The sequence below is a fragment of the Typopeltis vanoorti genome, chromosome 21 (assembly GCF_054136105.1).
Source record: "Typopeltis vanoorti isolate ZY-2024b chromosome 21, IOZ_Tvanoo_1.0, whole genome shotgun sequence".
Lineage (NCBI taxonomy): Eukaryota > Metazoa > Arthropoda > Arachnida > Uropygi > Thelyphonidae > Typopeltis > Typopeltis vanoorti.
The window spans coordinates 41,731,007-41,744,761 of NC_143569.1; the positions used below are offsets into that span (position 1 = coordinate 41,731,007).

At 34.1% G+C, this 13,755-nt stretch overlaps 1 protein-coding gene across 5 annotated transcripts in view; it reads left to right on the plus strand.

Moving 5' to 3' along the window:
* Positions 1-13,755, plus strand: part of Aptx (aprataxin) — a 77,202-nt gene that overhangs the window by 44,221 nt on the left and 19,226 nt on the right. For all 5 annotated transcript variants that reach the window (XM_090411545.1, XM_090411546.1, XM_090411544.1 and 2 more), the window contains 3 exons: positions 4,182-4,300; positions 4,812-4,865; positions 11,303-11,406. In XM_090411545.1, coding sequence (XP_090267671.1) covers positions 4,182-4,300; positions 4,812-4,865; positions 11,303-11,406 — 277 coding nt within the window. The remainder of the gene's footprint in view (positions 1-4,181; positions 4,301-4,811; positions 4,866-11,302; positions 11,407-13,755) is intronic.

Here is a 13,755-nt window from a genome sequence, read left to right on the forward strand (position 1 = left end):
TATGCTACCAGTCACCTTATCATAAAACTTAAGCAAATTGCTAAAGCAAGATCTATCCTTAAGCAAAGTTATACTGTCATTTATAGTGGATCATAGCCATACCTTTTCTTGTATACAAGGCTGAACAGCCTGTTTAGTGTTGGGACAGGTAGGTTCAGTCTATCTTTAACTGCATCCCCTAATAGAGGAAACGTCTTACCTCCCTTCCACTCTTTGGGACCCTGCTTATATTGAGATTTAAAGTAAAAACTAAGTCAAGTATAGTGTCAATTCTCTGTACATTCACTTAATACACCTATTGATATTATTCTAGCAAATCTCATTGCATTATTTGCATTAAGCTCTTACAATATCTTTAGTACCTGTAGCTCATCCATCTTTTTTTCTCCATCTGGTTCTTTCACAGTATTGAAAACCCCAATATTTTCATTAGAATGTATTCTCTAGTAAATTGATTACTAAAAATTCCATTTCTTCTACATCCATCACTCTTCAGCCAGATTATTTCCCCATGATCAGTCTTTCTTTTATATGTCATGCGATAAAAAAAAAAAATAAAAAAATAAAAAAATTCTCTAGAATTTTCTTTCGCCCCTGCACATTAATAGTTCAATCTGATGCATGCTTTGTACTGTTCATGGATTTGCTCCAAATACTTCCAGAATTTCTCCCACAACATTTTCTGCTGGATTAAGAGTTAGATTATTCAGAAATATTGTTCTAGAACCAAACACGTTATTTTAGTCCTAGTTGACCAGAGTGGTAGTGTCACACTTGGTGATGAAATTCATCACTTACAATCATCAATATTCTTCACTGTTTATACTGTGTAGCAAAACACTCATAATTTTGACTCTTTCACATTATTTTATTCCATTTTTTTTCATCTCTTTCATCAAATCCAGTAGGAAAAAAGTGTATCACCTTATTATTAAAATACTCTGGAACTCGATTTTTACTGCTTACATATGGGAAATATATGACCTGTATTAATTCAACCATGTATCTTCCTGGGTCTGATTCTCACTGCTAAGACCCCAGTAAAGTTTGAAACAGGTCAGGATAGTGACCTTTCCCTTAATGCATAGCATTATGCACATCTGAATGGAAGTGTGCTTTGCATTGTGGGATACTAAGGTAATTGATGTGAAGTCACCAGTCTCTATAAAGTAGCCTAGTAGTGAAAATACTTCATGTGCAAACTTTGCTTTCTTACACTTGAAAAAGGATTTCTTGACAAGTATTCTAATATTGGAATTGCCACAATACTGTATTATTTTTGATGTTCTCTCTTTCATTTGTCACTCACTAAATACTTTCCATTATTTTAAAAATTTCTTAAGTTTTGAAAGTTCACATGCCATACTTTTTTCCCTTAAGTTTTTCCTTTCATCAATTTTTTTACTATATTTCATCTCTTTTACTTCTGTGTTACCCTTTTTCATTCTCTTAAATTCATATAATCCCAAACAGCCATTTGATTGCATTCCTGTTTTTTCCACATGTTGCACTGTGTATTTATTTATTCACTCACACTTGAATTTCTGCACTGCTTATTCCTTCCATACAATTTCACTTGCTCCTCCATCCTTACTACATGAGAAACATTTCCTGTTTATTTCTAAATAACTTAGGGAATTGAAACAACGTAGATACGAATATAAATTAAATAATACTTTAATAGATATTTCCAATATTTCGGCAATGTCTCATTGCCATTTTCTAAAGGAACTTACAGAAAGGCAGGAGCACACAGGCCCTAACAATACAGTAACTGGAAATGAAGATATGAAGCTATCTTTCTCTTAGAAGTCCTGATGGTGCCCTCTGGTGGGCTAAGTAGGCATTCTTGGCCGTTGGGCTGAAGGTCTGCTGATGTATGCCTCCCAAATTTGGGGCAGTCGCATACAACCTTACAGAAAATTGGCATCCCTTATCCGCTCTACCAAAGACCAACCACTTCCCCTAGACCTACCTGGTGTATACCAAGTCCCTTGCAGTTGTAAACTGTCGTACTTTGGCCAAACAGGCAGGACAGCGAATATCAGAATTTCTGAACACAAGGACTACATCCGGTTTTACAAATATAGCCATTCTGGTCTTGCAGACCATGCTCTGGATACTCGCCACAGAATACGGTGGAAGAAAGCAAAAATAATACACCGGAGCAAATATAAATTTGAAAGATTATTTATGGAATCAGCCTCTGCCCTAAGAAACTCTCCAAACCTCAACAAATTTGGTTGTATGCGACTGCCCCAAATTTGGGAGGCATACATCAGCAGACCTTCAGCCCAACGGCCAAGAATGCCCTTAGCCCACCAGAGGGCACCATCAGGACTTCTAGGAGAAAGATAGCTTCATATCTTCATTTCCAGTTACTGTATTGTTAGGGCCTGTGTGCTCCTGCCTTTCTGTAAGTTCCTTTAGAAAATGGCAATGAGACATTGCCAAAATATCGGAAATATCTATTAAAGTATTATTTAATTTATATTCGTATCTACGTTGTTTCAATTCCCTAAGTTATTTAGAAATGCATAACCAACTTATAAGCCTATCTACGAGAATTTCCTGTTTATATATCTCAACATTCTTTTTTCTTCCACAAACATCTAAAAAAAAAAAGTTAAAACTGTTGTATTCATGTTAAATTTGAACAATGCACATTCAGTCTGAAATGTAAAAGTTAAACTTAAAAAAGTCAGGGAATTGGGGGTATCAGAGAAAGTTATCTTTTTCCATCAACAGCTTTAAGACTTGGACAACATTAATATATAATATTTCTGTCTGGTAAAAATAAAGTATAATTTATCCTATTATGGAAATTGTTTCTGCAGTTAGACATTGTTTAAATTATGAAACTTGAACTCTTCCACATCCTTATAACTTTTTATAAAGTTCTTTAACTTTTTAATAATTAAAAAATTAATTGGCTTGTATACATAATTTGCTTTTAAAAATTGTTCTCCCCCTCCAAGTACAAAAGTGTTGCATTGATGTTATATGCAGTTGTTCATGTTATCTTCCTAGTTTAATGTCTTTTGATGATCTCACTAGTTGCCTCCTGTTTACGATATCATTCCATTACACCAAATTCTTCGTGACCAAAGGTTTTGAGTTTATATGTACCACATTTTTTGATATTCTTTCTTTCTTAATCCTTCCTCTTTTACCTTTATGGTGTCAAGGTTTAAAGTCTTTTAATCACTTTTCAATTCCAACTTGCAGGTGATTGGCCTACAGAGTTCTAGCATAGTAGAGGTGCTCCTCTTTGCAGTGCCAATGCTTGTTGAAGTATTCTTGTCTGTAAACTGTGTGTGTTCTACTGGCCAATTTGCCTGTTCTGAGGGACGAAATACCCAAGTTTCTGGGAGGAAAAAACCCTCTACCTCCATGTGAGACCAGATGACTCACCTTTAATCAAAGAGATCAGATAAAGGTTCATCACATCATGGACAGGAATTGAATCCAGGTCTTCTGACCAAAAGGCTTTGTCTATACCAACTGAGCAACGGAAGCTCCACATTTTTTTTGATAATCATTAATAATTTTTTAAAGTTTGGTAGTGCTTATAGTTTTTTTCACAGAAATAGAGCATTTGCTTCAGGCACCAAATTAAAAAGGTGTCATTAAATACTTTAATAATGATAAAAGATTATTTTAAAAATGCAGCATATTCATGTTTTTTGACCATTTGGATTTATTCATGCCCATTTTGGTCTATGAACACATCTTTTTAAAATGTGTTTATAGCATTCATCTATCATCTCTGATCATTAGAGTTTAATATCATTTTCTTCTTTCATTTCCCTATTCCAATTTTTTTAAGTGTACTTTCTCTTGTTTATTTTTTTTTTTTTTTCATTGAAATATTATTCTGTAGAATCGCATATTTTTCTTGTTATACAATTTGTTGTGATGATTATTTATCATGGTTGCATAAAGTTATATAGTCTGTGTCATCTTGTCACCACCTTGTTACAGTAGTGGACCATGGTTGCAGAAGATTGCAACCATGGTTATACAAATCAGAATTGCATTTATTTTTAATACTCAGATCACTTTTTTTTGTTTGTTGTAACTTATATTATTACCAACAAATAAAATTATTACTCATTTGTGTAGTTTTAGTGCATTAAAATTTGCAATTTAATATTCTGTTAAATTTTGTTTGTTGGTAGGCAAAATATCATTTTCTAGTTCTTCCAAAACAAAATATTCCAAGTCTTAAACAACTGAATAAGGAACATGTTGAATTACTGAAATATATGGAAAAAAAAGGACAGGAATTAGCAAAAAGGTAAAAGATGTTTTTAAAGTTATATTATTGATATTGTATATGTAGTTTGTGAAATCAAGCATAAAGAATGCTTTAGTTCATCACAAACATATTTAAATGGCTGTGCATGTAGTTATTCATATTTGTTTAAAAATCACAATAGCATTTAAAAGACGCTTTTATTTATCATTCAAACAATTTCTAATAATTTCTGATAAAAACAGCAAAGATTTGCTATTTTTATCACTTTTTTTGCAATGTCTTTTGAACTTCAATTCTTTATCCATAAGAGTTGTTTTGATGATTAATGCTTTACTCGTTAGAGAGTATTTTTAGTTTTATTCAGGTATCATTTTCCTTTGTATAGTAATGAAAACCTAATTTAAATTTTATGATCAGTTTAAGACCTGATTCCTACAAGAAATAATTTTAATTTTTAATAATAGATTAGAATGCTCTTAAACAACTATATAGAAACTTTATGTAGTACTTAAAAAATACATGCCTGTTGAATTTTAATTTTCCTTTCCAGAGTAAATGAACATCTCACATTCAGATTTGGCTATCATGCAGTACCTAGTATGAGGTAAAATTTTTTTTAAAAAGTTAAGTAATGGTTAATGATTTTTAGATTTACTAGAATATTAGTGACTAAAGTGCAGTATGCTTACCACTTGTGGCATGCCAAGTTATTCATTGTGCTGAGCATAAATGGTGAATTCTTTTTGTCTTTATATTACTGTTTTAACATTGTCATCATTTTCTGTAATCATTCTACAAAGATGTATTATAGGATGGTTATTACTATCATTATACAAATATCTTCTCATGTCAAGACTCATCAAAGGAGGCAATTGTAAAATGCATAGCAATGCATTATCCTCAGAAATAATGTTTATCATACCTCATCTTAAATTGGTTCAGTGTTTGTGCACTCACAACCCTCATGTGGCAAAACATGTTCACTCACCAGCCACTCTCCATGCAAAAAAAGTCATGCCTCACTCTAGTATGCACCAGACCGTTTATAAAACTTTCAGGAATGACCTGTTGTCTCTCCCCTTCCCTCCTTCAACCCTTTGAAAAAAATATCCTGGATATCTGTTTGATAAGAATCCCTTAACAATTTATATGTCTCAATCATATCGCCCCTCTTCCACCTATTGACTAATCTGTAATTTACAGTCTCTCAGTCCCTCTGAACTTTTTCTAGAACTTGTCACCTAGGAATGTGTGTGACCAAATCGATGTGCAGTAGTCCAGATGTGGTCTAATCAAAGCCTTATACCAATGGATCTTGGGACCACATTCCAAGATCCATTGCTTCTTCCACCTCCTGTAATATAATGCTGCCGATATGATACACAGCATTACATTTTTGAGATTCAAAGTGCAAAAACTTTACATTTACTGGTGTTAAATTGATATCCCCACTTGTCTGCCCACATAGCCACTCTGTTCGAATCACTCTGAAGCACCAGTACATCTGCAGCATTCTTAATAATTTTGCCCAACTTAGCTTCATCTGCAAACAGTTGAATGCTTGCAAACCTCTTGAAGTATCATTAACAAATTAAACAGCAGTGGTCCTAAAACAGAACCCTGTGGGACTACTGGTAACTCTCCTACTCCTCAGTCACATAGGATGTGCTGAAAAGTTGTGATAATCACCATGAAGGAATTGAGGGAATAGAACTTACACATTATTCCAGATATTCCCCATAAGGTGTTACACACTTGTTAAATTGCTGCTACATCATTTGCAGTCCTCTGAGGGGGGGGGGGGGGAGGAACCTTTGTGTAACAAGACTTCTTTTTTTTTTCAAAGGAGGCAACAGTCCACAGCTACAGATATGACTTCATCATTTTGTTCCTTTAAATTTGGGAATAGGAAATAGTCATATGGAGTGAGGTCTGGCAAATAGGGTGGGTGAGGCAGATATTGAAAGCCCATGTTGTATATTGTCTGTTGGGTTTCATGAGGCGTGAACAGGTGCATTGTTCTACAAAGCAACTCGCCTCTGCTCAGTTTCCTGCAGCATTTTTCCTTCATTTCCTTTAGAGCTCTTGAATAAACTTTTACTGTAACAATTTCACCTTTTTTGAGGTACTTGGTAAGAATTACACCATCCATATCCCAAATGACAATAACAAGAACCTTCCTTGCTGACCTCTCCAAAGAAGTTCTGAACTTCTTTGGCCATGGAGAACCTTTGTGTATCTCTCTCCACTCCATTGACTGTTGTTTGGTCTATGGGTTATAGTGATGAAGCCATGTTTCATCAACAGTCAAAATACAAGCCAAAATATTTGTACCCGATTTCTCAAACTGACCCAAAATCCCTTGAGATGACAGCACACATTCTCTCTCTTTTGGTCAGCATCCAAAAACATTTGGGGACCCACTTCGCTGAGAGATTTTGCATGTCTAGATGTTGGTAGATAATGACCCCCAACTCATTCCCTGGATATCCCCAGAGTCTTTGCAATGTTTTTGACTAGTATTCATCTATCATCAAGGATCATTGCATGTACTGTATTGATGTTTTCAGGTGTGATCACTATGGTAAAAGGCCTTCCTGACCTGGGGTATCTGTTGTCTCAGGATACCCAGTTTTAAACTTGGCCACCCATTTGGCAACTGTTGGATATGCTGGGGCACAGTGTCCTAAAGTTTTACATAAAGTTTGGTGAACCTCAGTTGCAGACTTTTCTTGCAGCATGAAAAACTTGATGATGGCCCAAGATATGTTCATTCTTATAGTTATATCAGTTGCTTTAATATCATTTTTTGTTCTAGGTGTTTATCAGAATGTTTCAGCCCCCCCCCCCCCCCCCCAGTAGCTCTTCTGTACATAACCATTTAATATATATTAGAAATTCAGTTTCTTATCCTTTTTTTTTTTTTTTTTGAGAAAAAACTTGTGCCATTGTTATATTACTTATATACACAAAAACAGAAGGCATAGGTAATCAAATAAGCATTATTATTTATGCCTTGCGTTTTCATGTAAATAAGTAATATAGTTTCTTATCCAATCAACCAAATGATTATTTAATCCCATTTGCTATACACCAATTTATTATGTGGTAGTCTGACAGATACTTTTGCAAAAACCAGAAATATCATCCCTATCCAGAATTGTAGTCACCTAATTGCCAGCCTGGTTGACCATGTGGCTAGCATACCTACAGTCCAACTAACAGGCTGCAAATTTAAATCCCTCTACTGGCATGGATGTTTGTGATTGTCTTTAGGTGGAAGATGAATTTCATTGCCCGGTGTATGACCACCTCCTTACTTATTGGTGACCTGAAGTAGCTTGAAAAAGTTCCATGTTTGATCTCTAGAGCAGTGTTTTTGGACTATGTAAAAAATAAATTAAAAATACCAAAAATATATATAAAATTAATAAAAAAAAAAAAAGAAAAGTCCTTAGCCCATTCACAGTATTAATGTACTATAGATTTATAGAAAAACCTTTTGTGGGCAAGAGCAACATAAAAAAAATAATAATAAATTAGTTAATGAAGACTATAACAAATCCGTGTTGATCTCCATACAGAATCTTTTCCTTATCTACCCAATCATGTATCTGTTCCTAACTAATCTCTCCAAAATGGTCTCCCACCTTTTTATATAAGGAAAAATTTCATAAACTGATATCTTATATGCTTTATAGTCTATAAAGTTTATAGACTTCTGTAAATCTCCTCTTTCTCCTGTCTGCTAATGTCTGCATACTCTGTCTGTTCTTGTATTCTATATTCCATAATTCCAATATAATCTTTAACTTTTCTTTGCAGTTTTTTCCTTATCAAGGCTTTTTAAAGAGACAAAATGACTTCCATATCCTCAGATGTTAATGTTTGTTTCAACATTGCAGTTATTCTCTGATTTGTATTTGCAATTTTTGCTATGTAACCTTTGAACTTCAACTTGATATCTACGATAACGCCAAGATTTCCAGTCCCATCTGTTTCTCCAAGCATAATCCCACCAATATAATATGCTGTTGGATATTTCATTACACCAAAGTCTATAAATTTACACTTACTTGAAATTAACATTATTATTATCATTAACAGCCATTATCATTTGCCCACACCTCCAACATATTTAAATCACCCTGTAAATGCTGTATAATTTCAGTAGCATTTCTGATTTGCTCTGCCTATATTTTTGCATTACCAGTAAACCATCACCATTAAACTGTCCCTTACAAAGTATAGCCTGTTTTTCAATCCATTTCTGTATGTGAGTTCTTGCCAACTTCTGTAAACTCTTCACACTTACTCCAGAGATATTGATAGGTCAATAGACACACATCAGTCTTTTGCTCTACCCTTCTGCAATAGGATTATCATATATTATTTCCATTCCTGTAGGATATTTCCTGAGCCTTGAGGTTCAAATTATGAAACATGTCAATGGTCTAGCCAGTTGGCTGATATCCCATCTTGTCCCTATTGTTGAATGCTTATCCAGGTTATACAACAGCTCTAGAACCTTCTCATGCACCTCTATCTCTTCATCCGATGTGTGGTAGTACTGTGCATTATGTTACATATATCGGGTTGATAGTGTAGTGAGCACTCATTATTATTTCATGTCACCTCCAAGGACTCATCAAGGAAGGACACACCTACTCTACAACTCTCTGCCTCCACCACTATATCAAACCTCTACTACCTTTATCATCTACATCAATGCCATCTACTGCTCACCACCACCCCTAGTATTTTTTGTCTGTAAATTGCGTGTGTTCTGAAGGACCAATTTGTCTGTATCCAGGATGAAAAACCCGAAAAAACCCTGCTACCTCCATATGAGATCAGCTAACTCGCCTTCAATTGAAAAAATCCATATAAAGATTCCTCCCATCATGACGAGAATTGAACTTAGGCCTTTTCCAATTAAAGGACGCAATGTACTGTCATTCTTCCAATTGCACTATAGAGGCACTTAAAAGTTCCTTCCTTAATTTTGGTGCCTGGTCTGTCACGGCTAAATCACTTGGCTTCAAAGAAACCTGATTAATATTATGATAGGGTGATTAATCCATTCTCATAGTCTGCTGTGTTTATCATTCACATTCTCTGGCTGGTTTCTCTATTATGCAAGAGGGAAAACTCTGCCATCTCAATATGAACTGGCTAACTCACCTTTTAGATGAAATGCCCTTTATCACATCCTAAACAAGAATTGAACCCAAACATTTCTAACCATTACTATTGAGATATTTTTATAAAATATAAAAATGACTGGAATACTAGTTCAGTTCATCTTCCATTTATGTATTGGACCAAATGGGTGTTATGGCCAAGTTATTTGGTTTATCTTAATTTAATTTTACTCAGATAAGGAAGTTAATCCTATCCTCATGTTCTGCTATGTCTAGCAAATGCATTTGTGTTCATGATTCAAATAAGTATAGTGCAAGAACATAGTGTTTTAAGAATGCTTTTTTAAAAAAAATAAAGCTTAAAATTCATTGTAATCGAATCCTAATATTTTTAAAACTTAAGTTGAATTCTTAAGATCTTAAAACATTAAAATTATGATTTGGCTTAATTTTTATGATTAAAAATTAATCATAAAACTAATTAAAATTTGAAGAGTAAGCATCAAGACTTACTTGATGACTACTTCAAATTTTTGATTGATTTTAAATATCATTGGATGGGAAAATAGTATTGAAACTAGAAGCTTGACAATGTTTTGTCTTTCACCCATATCAATAAATGGTTGAAAACGTTAGTACCACTCATTCTGTAACAGTTTTTGATGATTGTCATATTATCTCGAATGATTTATTCAATTTAAGGGGATATTAAATCCCACATTGTTTTAAAACCGAATAAGAAACTCAAAGATTGGAATCAGAGAGTTTCATGCCGAATATAGTAAACTATAAAAGTATCGGCGGCCACTAGCGTGAACTAATGCAAGTAGTCCTAGTACGTAGTACAATCTCAGGCAACTCGTTGCAAAGGTGGGGAAAGTTCTGATCGCTAATCTTAGTATTTTCCATAATGTAAAAACACATTTCCTAGGAAATGTATGCTGTTATTACATTATGGTGGAAGGTCACTCACTCACTGATGAAGCCTCAAAAAAAAGGCTGAAACCGGTCTGGGTAGTGACCTCCCACCATAATGTAATAACAGCATACATTTCCTAGGAAATGTTTTTACATTATGAAAAATACCAGGATTAGCGATCAGAACTTTCCCCACCTTTGCAACAAGTTGCCTGAGATTGTACTACATACTAGGAGACTACTTGCATTAGCTCACGCTAGTGGCCGCCGATACTTTTATAGTTTGGAATCAGAGAGTTTCATGCCGAATATAGTAAACTATAAAAGTATCGGCGGCCACTAGCGTGAGCTAATGCAAGTAGTCGTAGTACAATCTCAGGCAACTCGTTGCAAAGGTGGGGAAAGTTCTGATTGCTAATCCTGGTATTTTCCATAATGTAAAAACACATTTCCTAGGAAATGTATGCTGTTATTACGTTATGGTGAGAGGTCACTGCCCAGACTGGTTTCAGCCTTTTTTGAGGCTTCATCAGTGAGTGAGTGAGTGACCTTCCACCATAATGTAATAGCAGCATACATTTCCTAGGAAATGTATTTTTACATTATGGAAAATACCAAGATTAGCGATCAGAACTTTCCCCACCTTTGCAATGAGTTGCCTGAGATTGTACTACGTACTAGGACTACTTGCATTAGCTCACGCTAGTGGTCACTGATACTTTTATAGTTTACTATATTCGGCATGAAACTCTCTGATTCCAATGTTTAAGTTTCTTATTCGGTTTTAAAACAATGTGGGATTTAATATCCCCTTAATTTGAATAATGTTTATATCGCCGAAATGAAGCCTATTGGCTCTTTATATTTAAGTAATTGAATGATTTATTTTATAATTATTATTTAATAAATTTCAAATTGGAAATAACAAATGATGCTTAAATAAAAGTGATTATATAATTTATTTTGTATCTTTTTTTAGCCATCTGCATATGCATGTGATCAGTCAAGATTTTGATTCACCATGTTTAAAAACTAAAAAGCACTGGAATTCTTTCACTACAAAATATTTTATTGATTCTGTAGGTAAGGTATATTTCAGTGAATTTGTATTATTGAAAAATCTACTTTATGATTAAAATTTTGTTTTTAATACTGCAGCAGTGAAATAACTACTTTGAATTGTTTATGTACTGAATTGGATTAAAAAAAGAAAAAAAAACTTATTTATCAAAATTGTGCATTTTTGTTTTAAGTCATTTAATACTGATTTACTGTTTTTTGTTTGCATTCTCTATTGGTTCAAAACACATACTTATTTGTGATAGAAACATATCTGACAAACAAAATCTGACAGAAACAAAAAAAATATCGAGTTTTTTTCACAGCAAGCACATGTACAGAAAAGGAAAGTTCCATTTGGTAAAATTTCATGTTTTGATGATTTGCTCTATTTTTTTCCCCCTCTAAGGCTCTTCTTAATACAATTAAATAATACATAGCTATGAAATACCAGTTTTTACTTACCAGAAAATACAAATATACTCTTAATACACTTATTTTGAATTATAACATACTCAGAGGGACCAAAGGGATTATTATGTATGCTACTCCAGAGAGTCTAAGAACTCATTCAGGAAGGATCATTTTGTCATTCATACTCAAATACCTATCTCCTCTCTTTCCTTGAACTTACTTGAACCTACTATTTATTGCCAAGAAATGTAATGAAGAAGTCAACTACAAATATCTCTGGGTCAAACAGGGCAAACTTTTCATGAGAAGAGATGATACATCTAAAATATGGCAAATCGGATGTGAAGCAGACGTCTAAACTCCGAGAAAACAGCGAGAGTAATAACTAATTGCGAACAACAATGACAGATGAGAATAATAACTGTGATGTCACTTTTCATAAATGTGCAATTTGTCATGATTCAGTAGAATTAAGAAACTTTTTATCCTCAGACACTGTAAGTACCTTGAAAATTTTGCGTATAAATAGAAGTATTCGAGATAAATTAGAGCACATTGAATTACTACTAGACAATTTAAGCTATTGTCTAGTAGTAATTCTGGGTTAAAGATGAAGAAATTGATTTGTATCAATTAAGCAGATTTAAAAATTATTATCAATGTAGAAATTATAACAAACTTGGAGGAGTAATTATATTTATCTGAAATTCCATATTCTGTTAATAACATTACTAACATAAAAATGAAAACAGCTGAAAATATCAATTTATATTTAGACCATCATAATATATATATATATATATATATATATATATATATATATCCGCATGGTTAGCCTAGTGGCTTTGCGCTTCACAACCATATGACTGGGGAAGGAGTGTCCCAGGTTCGATTCCTGTCGAAGATGTGAGGAGCTTGAGGATCTTTCTCGCCAAGTTAGCTGGTCTTGGGCGCGGGCAGTAGGGTTTTTTCCACCAGTTTATCTGGCTTTTTTCATCCCGCAAACAGGCCCCGTGAACATGTGCTGCTACAGTCAAAAATATACCCCCCCCCCCCCGCGGCAGGTTGGTTGGGAGTAGTACTAACAAGAAGTCGCATCTAAGTAACACACAGACCCTGCATAGGAAATGGGAATAATGCGTAGTGAAAGACGAATATATATATAATGGCTGTATATAGGTTACACTGTTACACAGAGTCCAACTTTATACAAGAAATCGAGTGTAGTCTAGATGAGATCAGAAGTGACAATGTTCTCATAATTGGGGATATGAATATTGACTTGCTGAGGAATAGTGGATCCTCTCAAGATTATCTAGATCTACTTCCCGTGCATGGACTCGAACAGTATATTAATATCCCCACGAGAGAATTCAATGGTGGTAGAACGGGTCTAGATCATGTATTTGGGAGAACTTTAAGTGGAAACAAAATCCAAGCGGCAGTTCTGCGCCAACCTCTTGCGGATCACTTTCCAATCTGTATTAAAGTGCATTTGCATGTACAGCACAGAAATAGTACAACCGAAAACATTCCCTACACAACAATTGACTCCAGAGTATTGAAACATAACTTGAGCACTGTCTCCTGGGAAGATATAATGATGGAAACAAATATTGATACCTCGTATCATAAATTTATTGCAATATTGAACAATAAAATACAAGACTTGATTAAAGTTAAAATAATAGACAAAATAAAAGAAAAAAAAGCCCTGGATTAGACAGGAAATCAGACACTACATAAAAATTAGAGATAAAGTGTATAAAAAGTTTAAAAAATACCTGCACAATCAATATTATGAACACAGTTTCAAGTACTATAGAAATCTAATACATCATAAATTAAAAGAAAGTAAAAACGAATACTACAGAAACGAATTCCTAAAATGCCAAGGAAACCCCAGAAAACAGTGGAATTTGCTAATAAATTAATCGGCAAAGATACACACAAACAAAA